The sequence below is a fragment of the Chiloscyllium punctatum genome, chromosome 11, assembly GCF_047496795.1.
Source record: "Chiloscyllium punctatum isolate Juve2018m chromosome 11, sChiPun1.3, whole genome shotgun sequence".
In the NCBI taxonomy this organism is placed as follows: domain Eukaryota; kingdom Metazoa; phylum Chordata; class Chondrichthyes; order Orectolobiformes; family Hemiscylliidae; genus Chiloscyllium; species Chiloscyllium punctatum.
In genome coordinates this window covers 85,450,115-85,468,572 of record NC_092749.1, presented here as the reverse complement: position 1 = coordinate 85,468,572, position 18,458 = coordinate 85,450,115, and the positions used below count along the sequence as shown (strand labels likewise).

At 39.8% G+C, this 18,458-nt stretch overlaps 1 protein-coding gene across 7 annotated transcripts in view; it reads right to left on the bottom strand.

Annotated features, from left to right (window-relative positions):
* The window catches only part of cep43 (centrosomal protein 43), a 113,750-nt gene that overhangs the window by 78,086 nt on the left and 17,206 nt on the right, over positions 1-18,458 (bottom strand). For 6 of the 7 annotated variants that reach the window (XM_072581175.1, XM_072581170.1, XM_072581171.1 and 3 more), the window contains exons 2-4: positions 13,819-13,872; positions 13,014-13,068; positions 2,995-3,083 (exon numbers count right to left, since the gene is read on the bottom strand). In XM_072581175.1, the coding sequence (XP_072437276.1) occupies positions 2,995-3,083; positions 13,014-13,068; positions 13,819-13,872 (198 nt within the window). Of the gene's footprint in view, positions 1-2,994; positions 3,084-13,013; positions 13,069-13,818; positions 13,875-18,458 lie in introns of those variants that run through there. The other variant, XM_072581176.1, reaches the window with a different exon arrangement.

The following is an 18,458-nucleotide window of genomic DNA, read 5'->3' as shown; positions in this document are numbered from 1 at the left end:
TGCACTGCAGAAATTCACAAAAGATCCTGAGACAGCACTTTCCAAACCCAGGACCACTTCTATCTAGAAGGACAAGGGCAGCAGGTATACGGGAACACCACCACTTTCAAGTTCCCCTACAAAACACTCACCATCCTGACTTGGAAATCTATCATCGTTCCTTCACTGTCACTGGGTCAGAATCCTGGAATTCCTTCCCTAATTCCCTCCTTCCCTGTGTGTGGAGTCAGAGGAGATAGGGGAAGCACTAAATGAATACTTTCTGTCAGTATTCACACTAGAAAAAGACAATGTGGTCGAGTACAATACTGAGGTACATAGTACTGGACTAGATAGGATTAAAGTGCATAAGGAGATGGTATTAGCAATTCTGGAAAGTGTAAAAATAAATAAGTCCCCTGGGCTGGATGGGATTTATACTGGGACTCTTTGGGAAGCCAGGGAGAAGACTGCAGAGCCTTTAGCTTTGACCTTTATGTCATCATTGTCTACCAGGATGAGTGCCAGAAGACTGGAGGATAGCAAATGCTGTCCCCTTATTCAAGAAGGGGAGTACAGACAACCCTGGTAATTACAGACCAGTGAGCCTTACTTCAGTTGTGGGTAAAGTGTTGGAAAGGGTTATATAACAGATAGGATTTGAAATCTTCTGATTAGGAATAGTCAACATGGTTTTGTGAAGGGTAGGTCGTGCCCCACAAATCTTATTGAGTTCTTTGAGAAGGTGCCCAAACAGATGGATGAGGGTAAAGCAATTGATGTGGTGTATATGGACCTCAGTAAGGTGTTTGATAAGGTTCACCACGGTGGCTATTGCACAAAATATGGAGGAATGGGATGGAGGGTGATTTAGCAGTTTGGATCAGAAATCGGCTGGCTGATAGAAGACAAAGTGGTTGTTGATGGGAAATATTTATCCTTAAGTTAAGTTACTAGTGGGGTACCACAAGGATCTGTTTTGGGTCCACTGTTGTACAGCATTTATATAAATGACTTGGAGGAGGGCCTAGAAGGATGGTTTAGTAAATTTGCGGATGACACAAAGGTCAATAGAGTTGTGGATAGTGACGAAGGATGTTGTAGTTACAGAGACATAGATAAGCTGCAGAGCTGGGCTGAGTGGTGGCAAATGGAGTTTAATGCGGAAAAGTGAGGTGATTCATTTTGGAAGGAGTAACAGGAGTGCAGGGTACTGGGCTAATGGCAAGATTCTTGGTAGTTTAGATGAGCAGAGAGATGCCAGTGTCCAAGTACACAGATCCTTGAAAGCTGCCACCCAGGTTGATAGCGTTGTTAAGAAAGCATACATGTATTAGGTTTTATTGGTAGAGAGATTGAGTTTCGGAACCATGAGATCATGCTGCAGCTGTATAGAAGTCTGGTGCAGCTACATTTGGAGTATTGCGCACAGTTCTGGTCACTGCATTATGGGAAGGACTTGGAAGCTTTGGAAAGGGTTCAGAGGAAATTTAGTAGGATGTTGCCTGGTATGGAGGGAAGGTCTTACGAGGAAAGACTAAGGGACTTAAGGCTGTTTTTGTTCAAGAGAAGAAGGTTGAGAGGCGACTTAATTGAGACATAAGATAATCAGAGGATACGTTGGACAGCAAGAGCCTTTTTCCTCAGATAGTGATAGCTAGCATGAGGGGACATAGCTTTAAATAGAGGGGTGACAGGTATAGGACAGATGTCAGAGGTAGTTTCTTTACTCAGAGTATAGGGACGTGGAACACACTGCCTGCAACAGTAGTAAACAAACCAACTTTAAGGGCATTGGATAGGCATATGGACAAGAATGGAATAGTGTAGGTTACATGGGCTTCAGGTTGATTCCACAGGTCGGTGCAACATCGAGGGCCAAAAGGCCTGTACTGCGCTGTAATGTTTTATGTTCTAATGGCATTGTGGGTCAACCCACAGCAGGTGAACTGCAGCGGTTCAAGAAGGCAGCTCACCACCTTCTCAAGGGCAATTAGGGACAGGCAATAAATGCTATTGAGCCAATGATGCCCACATTCCACAAAAAAGAATAAATTTAAAAACGCCATCTGGAACACGGCACATTACGTTTGCCTTTATGAAAAAAGTTAGGATTTAGCCCACCTTCTTCAAATATTTTGCAAGAGTCTGGCCTTGTCCCTAACTTTAGTTAATTAATAAAACTCGAATTAAACTTCAGTTTAATGTTCATCACTACTGACAATATCAAAATTCTCATAAAAACACAATGTTTCACAAACGCCCTGTGTGTGTTCTGGCCTATGCTGGACTCACAGGCCCACAATAGTGTGATTGCCTATTTATGTACCTCAGAATTGGCCCAGCAAGCTGCTCAGTTGTACAAAACCACTACAGAATATTAAAAATGGGATAAAACCAGACAAACCCCCCAGCACAGACCTAGGCACCAAAAACAATATTGATCAAGGTGTGCCCAGTCAACACTGCGAAGTTTCCTTACTAATAACTGGGGACTTGTACCAAAACCACAAGAGCTATCTTATAGATTAGTCAAGCTTGATATAGTGGTACTCATCAAACCACACTATATACAAAAAGCCCAAGCCACCTCTATCCATGTCCTGTCCCAACAGCAAGACAGACCCACAGAGACACTACTGCAGAGATACAATAAAATATTGGAAACCAAAGGTGAGGTATCTGGAAATTTTAAAATGTGATGGTGAGAAATTTGCAATGAACTTACAAATATTACAATTGTGACCACACTGCCAAAGTATTTATTTCGCTGTGAAGCACAAAGTAGTATCTTGAGGTTATGAAATGGGGATTGAAATGCAAATTCTTTACATCCCCTCTTTCTGCATTGGGACGTGTAGGTATAGATGACATTTTTAAAGAAAAGACATTTTTTCACCATTAAGTTTTGTCAGAAACTGAAAGAGTAACAAGCTCAATATTTTGAATAAGGCTTGACCACCCTAAAGTCTTATGACTTAATGTTTAAATTTTTAAAACGTGAAATTGACTTACCGTGTTTGTTTCTGGTCGGAATACTGCCAAAGTAAAGTCCAGATTGAAAAATTGGAGAAATTCAGCAACAAGACCAGCCACCAAACGCCCTATGAAGGAAAACTGTCTGTCAAATTCTGAACAAATTTACCAGTATGTTTCATATATGGAATCGTTACAGCAAAAGAGGATATCATTTCTCCAACTGTGTTGACCTGGCTCGATGCAGAGAAACTCAGCTAGTTTCACACCACTGTCCTTTCTGCATAGCCTTAACTTGTTTTCTCTTCAAGTAGCTATTCAGTTTCCTCTTTGAAGATATGGGTTAAATCTGCCTTTACCATACTCAGATAGTGCATTCCATATTCTAATCACTCATTGCATAAAATAGGTTTTGTTCCTTTGCCATTAACCTTTAATCAGTGCCTTCTGCTTCTTTACCCTTCCAAAATGGAATGACATCCTGCTCGGGAGATTTGTTAAAATCTCTGTTCAGATTATTTTCTGATAACCACTGGAGATGGGACTTGAATGCCAGCATTCTGACCAGAGGCAGGTACACCATCATTGTATCACATGAGCCCCAGTATCTATTATAATCAAGTTGTTGCTCAGATATGGTATGACACACCTCTGGGGCAGATAGAACTTGAACCTGGGCGTCCTGGCTCACAGGCATGGTCACTATCATTGCACCACAAGTCTCACGAGAATGTCATTTTGCAGGTCTCATGTCTAGAAATTTCCAAATTAACTTGTTCAGAATTGTTAAGACTGCATCAATGGGCTTTTAACTTGGCTAAGATAGATTCATGACTTTTCTGCCACAAGATAGACTTGTTATCCAGTCTGGGCATATTTTGCAATCAACCTGTTTAGAATTATCATGACAAACCTCTCAAGCAGAACTTGAAGCCAGGTTTCCTGGATCAGAGGCAGCAACACTATAACTACTACACTACATGGCAAGAATGCTTAGCAAATATCAATAGCTTCTAATCTACCTGCTCGGATGCGCTATCGTAAACTTATGGAGTAGGTTGGCCTTGAACTTGGGCCTTCTGACTCCTATATAGGGATACTCCCATTGAGCTACAAGAGATTTTATCACCTACTTTGGAGTTAGATATTTTTTAATCAACTTGCTCATAAATATTAATACATACCTCTGAAGCAGAAAGTACTTGAAATTAGGCCTGCTGGCTCCACATTAGGGACACTACCATGACACCTCATGAGCCCTTTGTAGGATGTACCTTTCAGTTCAAGGTAACACTGGACTCAGAAGAGCCTGTTCCACCTAGTTTTTCTCATTTTACATATTTCTGTACTCAGAGTCATGCAGCACAGAAACAGACCCTTCAGTCCAACATGTCCAAGTTTCTCAAATGAAAATAGGCGCACTTGCCTGCATTTGGCCCATATCCCACTAAACCTTTCCTACTTATGCACCTATCCAAATGTCTTTTCAATGTTGTAACTGTATCTGCATCTACAACTTCCTCTAGCAGTTCATTCCATATATAGAAGAACAGCAGCTCATTTTCCACTTCGGAGTTGCACACGTTTTTGGACTCACCATCTGTGTGAAAAAGTTATCCTTCAGGTCCCTTGTAAGTCTTTCTCCTCTCACTTTAAAAATATGCCCTCTAGTTTTGAATTCCCCCACCCTAGGGAAAAGACTTTTGCTATTCACCTTACCTATGCCCCTCATGATTTTATTAGCCTCGATAAAGTGACCCCTCAACGTCCCACCTTCCAGTGAAAAAGGCCCCAGCCTACCCTTATAACTCAAACTCTCTAGTCCTGAGGTGGAAAGTAACCCAAGCCTCCTGGCTCAGAGGGAGGGACACTATTACTGCTCCAATAGAAATCTGCCCAAATATGGTTATGAATCAACCTGTTCAGAGATGTTATCGCACACTTCTGGAGCAGGTGGGACCTAAACCCAGGTTTCCTGAGTCAGAGATAGGGACACTACCAGTGCACTACAAGACATCTAACTTTGGATATTTTGAATCAACCTGTTCAGGAATGTTATTACAAATGCTTGAGCAGTTGGAACCTGAATCCAAGCCTTCTGGATCAGAGCTTGAGACAGTATCACTGCATCACAAGAGCCCTAGCTCTTCAGGATAATATTTTCTAATCAACCTATTCAAGAATGTTATTAGATACCTCTGCAGCAGATGAGACGTGAACCTGTGTCTCCTGTTTTAAAAAGTAGGGACATTAGCACTATGCCACAAGAACCCTTTTTACGTTAGAGAGAGGTCCCAGTGATTTTGAATGCCTGTAACAAATTTACTCTCAAATTAAAACACCAAAAGAACTGCAAATGCTGGAAATCAGAAACAAAAACAGAAATTGCTGTAAAATCTCAGCAGGTCTTGCTGCATAGAGTCATAGAAATGTATAGCATGGAAACAGACCCTTCGGTTCAACCCGTCCATGCCGACTAAATATCCTAACCCAATCTAGTCCCATTTGCCAGCATCCGGCCCATATCCCTCCAAACCCTTCCTATTCACGTACCCATCCAGAAGCATTTTAAATGTTGCAATTGTACCAGCCTCCTCTGGCAGCTCATTTCATACATGTACTGTTGAAAAAGTTGCCCCTTAGGTCTCTTTTATATCTTTCCCCTCTCACCTCCACATTTCTTCATGGTTGCCTCCTCAGTTGCTAGTAGGAGCTTCCTATTTTCAATTTCAAGCTAATTACCATACCACTCCCTCCATCTTGATTCTAAATCCTCTACTCACCTACCAGCTTCCTCAGCAAGTTCTCATTCCTTAGGATACACTGCCTATTCTTGATTCACCAATGAACTTGCTTTCTCCACCATCCTGAAAACTCATTACTCATGTTCACTACATTCAACAATATACACCAAACCACTGTCTTGATAAGTACTTTTCTCAAGACCTCTACTCATTCCTATGTTAAGCAATTCTTCATCCATGCAGTGAAATCAGAGTTAATGTTTTGGATCCAGTGACGTTTCTTCAGAACTGATGGTAGCTAGGAAAACATTGTTTATATGCAAAAGAAAAGGGGTGGGGGGGGGGGGGGGGGCAGGGAGTAAACAATAGGTGGAGAGAGAGCCCAAAGAGAAAGAACAGTTGGAAAGACAAAGGAGTGGATAACAGCCAGTCTAGGAGAGTGAATGGCTGTTAATGGGGACTATTAGTGGCCAACAATGAGTAGCGTGTAATAGTAGACCACGGGATAACAAGGTCTGCTGTTGTGGTAAGGACATGGAAGAAAGTGACTCAAGCCCTAAAATTGTCAAACCTGGTATTGAGTCCAGAAGGTTGTAGAGTTCACAAGCAGAAAATGAAGTACTATTCTTCCAGTTTGCATTGAGCTTTTGAGACCGCAGCAAGCCTGAAACAGAGATGTTGGCCAGGAAACAAGGTGTTACATTGAAGTGGCAGGCAACCAGAAGCTTGGTCTTTTTTGCGAACAAAATATTGGTGCTCTGTGAAGTGGTTACCCAGTCCACTCTGTATTTAACCAATATAGAGGAGATCATATTGTCAGCAGCAAATGCTGTATACTTGATTGAGTGAAGTGCAGGTAAAGCATTATTTCACTTGGAAGGTGTGTTTGGGCCCTTGGATATTAGGGAAGGAGGAAGTAAATGGGCAGGTGTAACACCTTCTGCATTTGCAGGGGAAGGTGCCATGGGGCTGTGAGGGATTGTTGGGAGTGAAAGAGGAGTGGACTAGAACGTCCATGAGTGAATGGCCCTTGATGACAAGGCAGGAGAGGGGAATGGGTGTCTGCTGGTGGCATCCAGCTGGAAGTGGCAGACATGGCAGCTAATGATTCTCTGGATGCTGGTGGGATGGTAGGTGAGGACAAGGGGGTTCCTGGAGCTGTTGTGAGAGGGATGAGAAATGTAGGAGATGGATCAGACCCAGCTGAGGCCCCTGTCAACTACGATTCTGGGGAATACTCAATTGAGGAAGGTGGTGGACATTTCAGAAGTCCCCTTGTCGAAGTGACATCATCAGAAAAGATGCAACTGAGACAGAGAAAGTGGGAGAACAGAATAGTGTCTTTACAGGAAGTAAGGGTCTTAGGATGTACAGTGAAGGTAACTGTAGGAGTCAGTTGGTTTGTAGTGGAAATTGGTGACCAGAATATTCCCAGAAATAGAAACAGAGATGTCAAGGAAAGGAAGAGAGGAGTCAGAGATGAACTAAGTGAAGGCGAGAGTGAGGTGGAAATTGGAAGTGTAATTGATAATCTTTTCCATTTCCGACGACAGAGTTGAGCAGCACCGATGTTATCATCAATGTACCAGAGAAACAGTTGTGGGTGGAGGCTGGAATAGGACTTGAACAAGGAACGTTCGACGTATCCCACAAAGAGACAGACGTAACTAGGGGCCATACAGAAATCCATGGCCACCCCCGACCTGAAGAGTAAGTTACTCTCGAAAGTCTCTTCTCAGAGTACAGCCATTTCTCCAATCAATCCATCTAACTCACGTCCTTTATTGTCTGATCAAATTTTATAAATCTTTCTGTACACTCTCTCACTCCTTCACATCTCATGTACAGTAAGGAACCCAGAATGGGACACAATAATTTAGTTGAGTTGTCATGTTTTATGAAGCTTCCCAATAACCTCCTGTCTAATGCACTACATACCCTTATTCATACAGCTTAGGATTCTGTTTACCTTATTAACCATTTTCTCAACCACCTGCCACCTTTAATGATTTGTGTGAAGAAACCTCCAGGATCCTCTACCCTTGGAACTGCTTTGTTTTGCTTTGCATCGTTCTTCCTTTCAAAATATATTACTTCACACTTCTCTGGATTAAAGTTAATCATGAAATTCTTCACTATTCTCCTCTTCATTATTCACAACACTTATATAGGTCATGTCAAATTCAAATTTTTGAAGTGCCTTGCAAATCCAAATCTAAGTAATTAATGTAAGTCTGTAAAAGCCGTGGTACTGGTATCACTCACACTTCCTTCACTCCAAAATAATAACTTAATCACTACTATAAATAGCACAACACTGCAAATACTGGAAATCTGTAAGTATCATGGAGACAGAAATAGAGTTAATGTGCCAGATCAATAACCTTTCATGCCTATGTCACTGACCTAACATATCAACTCTGTTCTCTCTCCACAGATGCTGCTGATTTTAAATTTACCACTTTTCCATTTTGTATCACCCGGCTCTGCTGCACGGCCTTTTCATTCCATTTCTATCAGACTGGTTTGATAAAAATGTTGAAATTGGAGAATTCTTTGAAAAGTAAAAATAACAAGCAGTCTTCACTGCCTAGCAGAACAATCCAAAATTGCACGTTAAAATAAGTAGACTTCAAAAGCTCATGGTCAACATCCTAAGACAAATCTGAAAGAAAAAGTGGTAGGAAGAGAAAGTCAGAGATCCAACAATGTGCAGAGCAACATCAGATTGTACCAAAGTCAAATGGACAAAATTCCCTTTGCATATCTGGCTTTTTAATGATAATAATGTTCTGACAATGCTAGAAGAAATCATTTTCAACAAATCTTTGAAGTGAATCCACAGTGAAGTTACTCTCCCGGTATCCTCCAACAGAATCCATTGGTGAACCTCCATTGATGGGAGAGCATCAAAAAGCAATCAAATAGATTTAAAAAAGCCTTTTAGATTTGATGGCATTCAAGCTGTGGTCCTTAAAGTGGAAGAGTTTTATTTAGCTAATGTCAAAACTCCAGGAACCCATCCTAATGATACAGGAAGAAAAGAAATTCTTCCCTAACTTTAGGAGTGCAACAATTGTCACTATCTTTAAGAAAGCAAGTTTTTCATGTTGTGGAAACAAATAAGGTTTATTATCGTCCATAGCATAGAAAATCCTGACTCTCATGCTCCTGAATTGCTTACATCCTGAGACTGAGTAATCCACCTGCAGACATCAAGTGTGGCTTTAGACTGTTCTCAGAAAACCTTCAGTATGCTGTACTGCCAGACAAATTCAAGAAAAATGCCAAAATCAACACCAGGAATCCTTCACTGCATTAATTGGTCTGACCAAAACATTTCACTCTAATTCACAAAGCTCAGCGATTGCAGTCCAAAGATCTGGATCTCCGACAAACTACATCATAATTCTGCAATTATGTAATTTCAGTTGGAGATCTGAAACACAGCTACAAAATCCAAACCAGGATTAAAGAAGACTATGTGAAAGTCTCCGAAGTTCACCGTAAAAGACCACTGCCTTCCGGTGTCAGTGCTAAATAACACCTGGAATGGAAAACTAGCTTCAGTCACCTTAGTGCCAAAATGATCACAGAATCCTTACAGTGCGAAAACAACCTATTTAACACAAGTCCACACCGACCCTCTGAAGAGTATCCCATCCAGACCTATTCCCTTATCCTATTACTCTACGTTTCTCCTGACTAATGAATGCACCTAATCTACACATCCCTGAACATTATGGGCACTTGGTCAATTCACTTAATCTGCATATTCTTGGAGAAAACCCATGTAGACAGGGTAAGAAAGTGCAAACTTAACACAGACAGTCACCCGAGAGCTGTGAAGCAGCAGTGCTGCCCCAAAGTTGCAACACCTGGTATTTACCAATAAAATTCTTCATAAATCATAGAAGTATAGTGTACTGATAGCTTGTCATCTCACACTTAGTCATAGAGCTGTAAAGCATGGAAACAGACCCTTCAGTCTAACTTGTCCATGCCAACCAGATATCCTGAATTAATTTAGTCCCACTTGCCAGCATTTGGCCCATATCCCTCTAAATCATTCCTATACATTTACCCTCCAAATGCCTTGTAAAACGTTGTTCTGGCAGCTCATTCTACACATGCATCACACTCTGCACGAACAAATTGTCTCTTAGGTCTCTTTTAAATCTTTCCCCTCTCACCTTAAAACCTACACCTTCTAGTTTTGGATTCCACTGCCTCTGGGAAAAGATCTTGGCTATTCACCTTATGTATACCCCTCTGGATTTTCTAATCCTCTGTAAGGTCACCTCTCAGCCTCCAACATTCCAAGGAAATTAGCCCAGCCTATTCAGCATCTCCCTGTAGCTCAAACTCTCCAGCCCTGGCAACATCCTTGTAAATCTTATATGAACCCTCACATTACACAATATCTTTCATATAGCAGGGTAACCAGAATTGAATGCAATATTCCAAAAGGGGCCCAACCCAATGTCCTATACGGCTGCCACATGATCTTCCAACTCATATACTCAAGTCACTGACCAATAAAGGCAAGCATACCATACACCACCTTCACTACCCTGTCTACCTGTGACTCCACTTTCAAGGAACACTGAACCTGCACTCCAAGGAAACTATGTTCAATAACACTCTCCAGGACCTTACCATTAAGGGTATAAGTCCTGTCCCGATTTGCCTTACCAAAATGCAACATCTCACATTAAACTCTAAACTAAACTCTAAATTAAACTCCTCGGCCCACCAGCCCATCTGATCAAAATCCTGGAGGTAACCTTCTTGGCTGTCCATTATAACACCAATTTAGGTGGTCAGCTGTGAACTTATTAACCATCCCTCCTATGTTCACATCCAAGTTATTTATATAAAAATGACAAAAAGCAGAGGGTGTGTATAGTGGAAAAACTATACTACACCATCCTGGTCATCGTTGGTGTCTCTGGTAAATTATGTAAATTGTTGCATTAAATCATACTTATTTCCACTCTGATTTTAATTGCATTTAGCAAGGAAAATGCTAGGTAATAGTGTCCTCTAGAGCTTGCTCAGTTTAAAGTGAATAGCTTGTCAATTATGAGGTTCCTCACTAATATACAGCATTGTTTTTTTTCCATACTGTGCAGAATGGCTGCGCATGGAGGCCCCATTGACAAAGTTTGCCACAGCATTAGCCCTGGTTGGTCTAGAAAGAGTTTTGCAAGACCATACTCTCTCTATGGTAGTTCGAAGCCTGCCATCAGTCAGATGGGTTTTGGAACAAACCCCCACCTTCTAGTGACATCTGGGTGTTTCCCATTCCTTGATGTAAAGGTATTTTGTTGGTGGATCTTCCTCAGGGAGCTTGCTCCAAACGGGAGCACAGATACAACGTGAGCAGGTCATTATGGAGTGAAAGGGAGGGTCAACATCTGTGAACCAAACATCGAGAAATATCTTTCTTCAAGGAAACTCCACTAAAATTCAAACACATGAAAATCAACTCTGATGGACTGGAACAGGTTCAGATGGTCAAAAAACATTTCTCCTGTTAGATGCTGTCTTCCCAACTCAAATAGGCAAAACCCCAGGGAGGAAGAAAAATGTTTCAAAGACAGTTGAGGCTCTCCATAGATCATGGCAGCACTGGCATCAATGACTGGGAGGAGCTTTTCACCAATCTTTCAAAATGGCTACAACTTGTTCATCAAGCCGAATCATAGTTTGATACACATAACTTATTGAAAGGGCAAAGCAGTGGAAAAGAATAAGAAGATACAAATCCTGGACTCTGGATCGCACAATCTTGTGGCACACCCTGCCCCACATACCCAAAAAGATCCACAGATCAACCTGTTCAGTCACAGTTCTAACCCATCACAAAAATATGATGAAGACATTACTTGAAATTGAAGCACAGCTAACAACATTTCCATTGTATTAACTTTGCTGATAAACTCATTATGTGCTGTTTTATCAAACTCTATTTGGAAGTCCAGGTTCAACACAACTATTACATTCAACCTTCTCTGCTAGCTCATAAAAAAAATACAAGTCAAATGATCAATTTGCCTTTAGCAAATCCATGTTAGCTTTCCTTTATTGGGAGAAAGTGAGGACTGTAGATGCTGGAGATCAGAGCTGAAAAATGTGTTGCTGGAAAAGCGCAGCTTAATTGGTCCAAATTTAAGGTGACAAAATTTAATCTCAGATCATCGGTTCTTAGTTTTGTTTTCCCATGTCCAATGTTAAAACCGACTTGTCTGTAATTGCTAGGTTCATCCATACTTACTTCTTTGAATGAAAAAGGTGCATTATTTGCAATCCTAAATCCTCTAGTACTACTTATGTATCCAAGGAGGATTTGAAGGTTATGGCCAGTACCTCCACTGTTCCTATTTTTCAAATTCCTCAGTATCCACAGATGCATCTCATCTGGTTCTGGAAAATTATCAACTTTCAGTTCACCCCAGATTTCCTAATACCTCAAATTTTATCAACTGTCACCCGATCTCATGTTTCAGCTCCTAACTTATCACAGCACCTGCTTCTTTGGCAAAAACATATGCAAAAAACTCATTTTGCATCTCATCCACCTCTCTGTCTCTATGCACGCATTGCCGTTTTGATCCCTAATGAGCCCTGCTCACTCTTACTGTTTAAATGCCTTTCAGTGACTTTTAAATTCTCTTTTTATCTTAGCTTGTAATCTCTTCCCATGTTTTCTTTTTGGTTCTCTTTCTCCACTTTCCCTTATCATCATTCTACATACAGTTGCGTTCTTACTTATACAAACACCCTGACAACTGTTATTTCTCATCAATTATTTTTTCGCTATAAAATTTGTCATCGTGACAGCTTTGGTTTAGTTTGTCTTACGTTTCATTTCATAGAAAAATATTACTTACAACCAGAAACATAGCTCACATTTCAAGACAATCCATTGCTCCCTTAGAATTTTGTCTGTCAATCTTTGATTCCAATTTATCAAGGTCAGTTCTATTCTCACAATATTGAAATCACACCACCCCTTCCCTCCGCCACCACCTTCAATGATTTTTCCACTAACTTTCTCTTTATCCTTTTCCAGAGCTAACCTAAACTTCATGATATTATGATCACTATCTCTTAGTTGGCCTCTCATGCCCCAAATGTGAATGGAAAAATGCCTCAATTTCTTGTTGATTTGGAAACATAATGATCTAGAAAATTTTTCCAAATATGTTTCAGAAGCTATATCCCCCCTTATATTACAATATTCCTGTGTATGTAGTAGGATAGAGCAGTTTTAATTTAACTTACAAATCCAATTAAAACAGTACTTACCATTCTCTGTGTTCAAAAATGTCTTCAAGCTCTCATTAACCAATGGTGTTTTATTCTATAAAATAAATTAGAAATAGCTACTTGAAGTCCACTTTCTACATGATTAAAATTTGTCTTCCTTTGTAATGCATTTAAAAAAAACTTACCTTGTGATTTATTTGCTACTTATCTTTTACCGTTAACTTTGTCCCCTATATAGTTCTTTTTTGATGCCTCTAGTCGACTTTACCTTTCTTTCTCAACATCTATTTTTTAAACACTTGTAATTGTGTTTTGTTAAGTAAACGTTAGTGTAATTGTAAACTAGAAACAAACATCTGAGATGCTGGGTAAAATAGGAAGCTTTTCCTGAGCAATTTTCACATTCTAGTTATGCAAAGAAATGATGGAAAGAGGCTGAATAACAAAACAAAAAACATGGTAATTACTGTATTTGATAGTGGAATCCAACGGTTTCTTATCCATCTGAAAAACTAACCTTTACATACATTTAGCTAATCTTTTTAACTTGGTTAAGTTACCTCTAGTGCTTTAAGCTATGCAACATTTGCTAAATGATAACTAATCACACGAACAAATATTGCATATACACAAATTATAATTTTAAAAAGCTTTCTTCAAACAATCAGTCAATGGCTGGAGCACTGCCTCCCGTAGCATTGCCTTCCATAACACTGTAGGCAAACACTGAATTTAGCATGTGCTACATTAATACAATTCTGATTTTTGACAATTAAACAAAATGTACAGCAATTAATACTTAACAGTTAATTAAATGACTCAATGCTTTGCAAAAAACACTCACCTCTACTCTCTCCTGTTCTTCAAGAGCCAAGAATACAGCTGCCCGTAATTCAGCCTGAAATAAGAAATGCTTAGTTTAATTTCATTCTAGCTTCTATCGTCTCAAACTCAAAAAGATAATTTTGCACATCTAAAAAGGCTACAAAACATATTCAAGTAAGCTAATTCTCAATTTAGACCTTTTAGTAGCTCATGATTTACATTTGTAAACCAACTAGTAACAAAAATACTTTATCACTTTTTCAAATACTCTAACACTCAACACATGTTCCATCTAGATTTATCCATTCAATGGGGCACTTGCTCTTTGTTTACACAAGAGTACATGTTTAAAATGTTTTTGTGAAAAAAATTGTTTCTTCTGGATTGTTTTGATTGATTAAAGACAGGGCTTTCTTAACTGTGGGGTCATAAGTTTGAGTTTCTTGGGTCTTGAATTCCAGGGCAGTAATGGCTGCTGTAGAGCTCTGAGTGTCAGTAGCTACAAGATCCCTTTAAATTCTCATGATTTTTAACAGTGGACATGGACTAACTGAGCAATCTCTAAGGCACAATTCCTGCTCCAAAATGTCAAAAACCACATGACACTGGGTTATAGGCCAACAGGTTTATTTGAAACTGCAAGCTTTCGGAGCCCTCGCTCCTTCCTCAGGCAGCTAGTGAGAGAGAATACATTGATTTGTTACTATAAATTCTACATCCAAAGAGTAATACAAATTATGCAATGTATTGAACAAACCGAGCTAGCTATTAAGTCTTTAATCAGTTAGAATGGAGATGCAGGTTTCCATTGATTAATATGTAAATCCCTGCCCCAAGATAACTTCAGGTTTTATCAGAATAAACGTGACACCCTAGATCAGACAATGCATTTTAGGTGCAAGGCCATGTTCCAAGTCTGTTTGTATCTCATCCTGGAGGCAAAGTGGTGTTATTTCCAAAGTAGGAATTTATAAAATGCCACATTGACTGATTATCTACAGACTGTACTTTTTTAAACAAAATTGAATATACCCTGCAAATTCAAATCTGCAAATGCAATTTCACCCCATAAATTTGCGTATGAGGGAGGGAGAGGGTGCATGCATGCTTTAGAGAGACAGAGTGTGTGCAAGTATGAGAGAATATGTGTATGTGCGCTTGAGAGCGTGTGCGCAAATGTGAGGGAATATGCCAATGAGTGTGTGTATATGAGAGAAGGTCAGAGAGAGGGTGGCACGGTAGCACAGTGGTTAGCGCTGCTGCTTCATAGCGCCAGAGACACGGGTTCAATTCCCGCCTCAGGCAACTGTCTATGTGGAGTTTGCACATTCTCCCCATGTCAGCATTGGTTTCCTCCGGGTCCCTCCCGCAGTCCAAAAATGTGCAGGTTAGGCGAATTGACCGTGCTAAATTGCCCGTAATGTTAGGTGTAGGGGAATGGGTCTGGGTGGGTTGCTCTTCGGAGGATCTGAGAGAACTTGTTGGACCGAAGGGTCTGTTTCCACACTGGAAGTAATCTAATCTAATCATATAACATTACAGGTGTCACACAAACCTCCTTTCCTACTCACTCTCTCTCACAGGCATATACTCCCTCATCGCACACTCATATACACTCCCTCTTAACCACACACACACTCTCAAGAACACATTCGCATGCATGCACACACTCTCCCTCTCTCTCTCACACACACAAAGACATATAATTCTGTAAAAATAGTTGGCGATGAAAAGATTGGATGGAATATAAACGCAGCAAAAAATTACTAAAAGATTAATAAGGATGGATGAATTAGAGGAGAAACAAAGTTAGTCAAAAATATGAAAACAGATAGAAAAAGTTTATCTAGATAAAAAAGAAATGTGTTAACAAAATCCAAAAATGTGCAGGTTAGGTGAATTGGCCATGCTAAATTGCCCGTAGTGTTAGGTGAAGGGGTAAATGTAGGGGAATGGGTCTGGGTGGGTTACGCTTCAGCGTGTCAGTGTGGACTTGTTGGGCTGAAGGGCCTGTTTCCACACTAAGTAATCTAATCTAAACAAAATAAGCTTATTTTGAAATGGAGTTTCAGGATTTAGTATTGGAAGATAAGGAAATAGCAGAAGAATGGAAGAGATTTGTATTAGCTTCACTAGAGAGGACACAAGTAACATCCCAGAAGTAATTGTGACTCAGGGATTGAAAGGGGGCCTGTGGGGAGCAATAAACTTACTGAATAAAATCACAATTCTCAAGAAAACAGTATGGAGTAAATCATTGGAACTGCAAGTTGACAAATCCCCAGGTCCTGATGGATTTCATCCATGGTCTTGTAACCAGTGAAACAAATAATGCATTGTTTTTGGAAAATAAAACCAATTAGATTCAGGGAAGGTGTCTTCAGAGTAGAAAATTGCTAACGTAACTCTTGCATTCAAAAAGGGTGGCAAAAAGTAGGAAACTACACGCCAATTAGCTTAATGCCTGCTTTAGGGACATTGTTAAAGCTGTTAATACATACATTATAAATTAGATAAGTTCAATGTAATCAGGCGGAGAGAACGTGGTTTTGTGAGAGGAAAATAATGTTTAACTAATTTACTGGCATTCTTTTATGAATAAACAGAAACTAATGGATGTATTATATTTAGATTTCCAAAAAGAATTTGATAAAGGTGCTACATTAAAGATTATTACAGAAATAAAGTCTCATGGTGTATGGGGTAACACATTGGTGCGGATAGAAGATTAGCTTGCTAACAACAAGCAGGGAGTAGGAATAAGTAAGTCTTTTTCAGGTTAGCAAGATGTTATATGCAACTAGCATTAGTGCTGAGTCCTCAACTCTTTATAATTCATATAAATGATCTGTATGAAGAAATCAAAAATATAGCAGCTAAGTTTGCTGATTACACAAAGATAGATAGGAAAGGGCGTGGTGAAGAGTTCATAAGGTGTTTACAAAGAATATGGATAGGTTAAGTGAGTGGTCAAAATTCTGGCAAATGGAGTCAAATTGTCTGTTTTGGCAGAAAGACCAAAAAAGCATGACAGCTTGCAGAGCTCCAAGAAGCAGAGAGATCTGGGTATCCAATGCGTGAATCATAGGAGAGTATGGAGAAACAGCAAGTAATCAAGAAAGCTAATGGAATGTTATGTTCTATTGTGAGAGGAATTCAATGGAAGAGTAGGGAGGTTATTCTTCAGTTATATAGGGCATTAGTGAGACCACATGTAGAATACTGTGTGCTAAAGAGGATGTTAATGCATTACAACAATTGCACAGACAGTTTACTAAACTAAAACCTGGGATAAGAGGGCTGCCTTATGTGTAAAGGCTGGATAGGTTAGTATCCACTGGAGTTTAGAATAGTCAGAGGTGACCCAACTGAAACATACAAGACCCAAAGGGACATTGCTGGGTCGATGTTGAAAGCATGTTTCTTCTTGTGGGAGAATGTACAGCTCAATATCATACTTATAAAATAACCAAATGCCCATTTAAAACGAAGATGAGGAAACATTTTTTTCACTAAGGATTAAGAACCTTTGGAATTACCCTCCTTAAAAGACAGTGGATTAAAATTTTCACGTTTTGCTTTTAAAAGGGACAGGTAAATACATTCTAGATTACTCAGGGTACAAGATTTTTGGGGATATACAGAGTAGAGGTTAAAATCAGATCAGCCATGATTTATTGAATGGTGGAGCAAGCTCGAAGGGCTGAGTGACTTACTCATGTCTTTATGCCTGTATACATTTGATAAAAGCTGGAACTAGAAACTTGTCACAATAGATGCCTTTAAGAGGGATTTGTTCGGTGCCGTTTCTCTTGAAGAGGGGTGTTGGCAACCTGGTCCCAAGGTGTCTACTCCATAGAAATCACAGTAAATAACTTTGAGTTTTTTAAAACGTTAGACAAAAGAAGCATGAATGGGTGGAATCAGACTCAGAGACAGGTTTTAGTTTTGCTTTCAGTTGTTGAAGTAGGGAATTTATTTGGAGTTGAGGCTGCTATATACAGCTCTCCCTCTGCTGCTGCACAGCGCTCGAGTTCTCCCTCTGCTGCTAGCTTTACTTGGTTGATGTTCCTTTCTCCTGGACGGGAGGAGATAAAAAGAGAGAGAAATGGGTTTTGCTGAATTTGCCTCTGCCAAAGGTATGTGTTTGGAAATCTGCTGGTGGTGATCTACTGAAACTGATGATGAGTAGTTAAATAATATATTATTAAGTATTTTGATAAGAGTTTAAGTTGTGCCAATTCTTCTTTTTTGTTTGTATTAACCTGTAGTGTAAGAATAAAGCATGTTTTGCTTAAAGCCAAGTATCGAATCACATCTGGAACACAGCACTTTATGCTTGCCTTTAAATACAAGTTAGGGTCCTTGATATATTTTGAGGGGGTTTGGTCTGGTCTGTAACACTAGTCTTAGTAATTGTGACAACAAAACTACCAGATTATCCGAAAATGGTTTTCTGGTGCCTTGTAAGGAAGGAAATCTGTTGCCCTTAATTGGTCTGGCCTATATTAACACAGTTCCAAACCAATATCATTGACTCTCAACTGTCCCCATAAGTTTAGAAATGGCCTAGCAAGCCACTGACTTGTACAAATAACAAAAGTACAACTGGGATTACTATCAGGCATCAATCAAGGCACTGAATACAATAATAGGCAT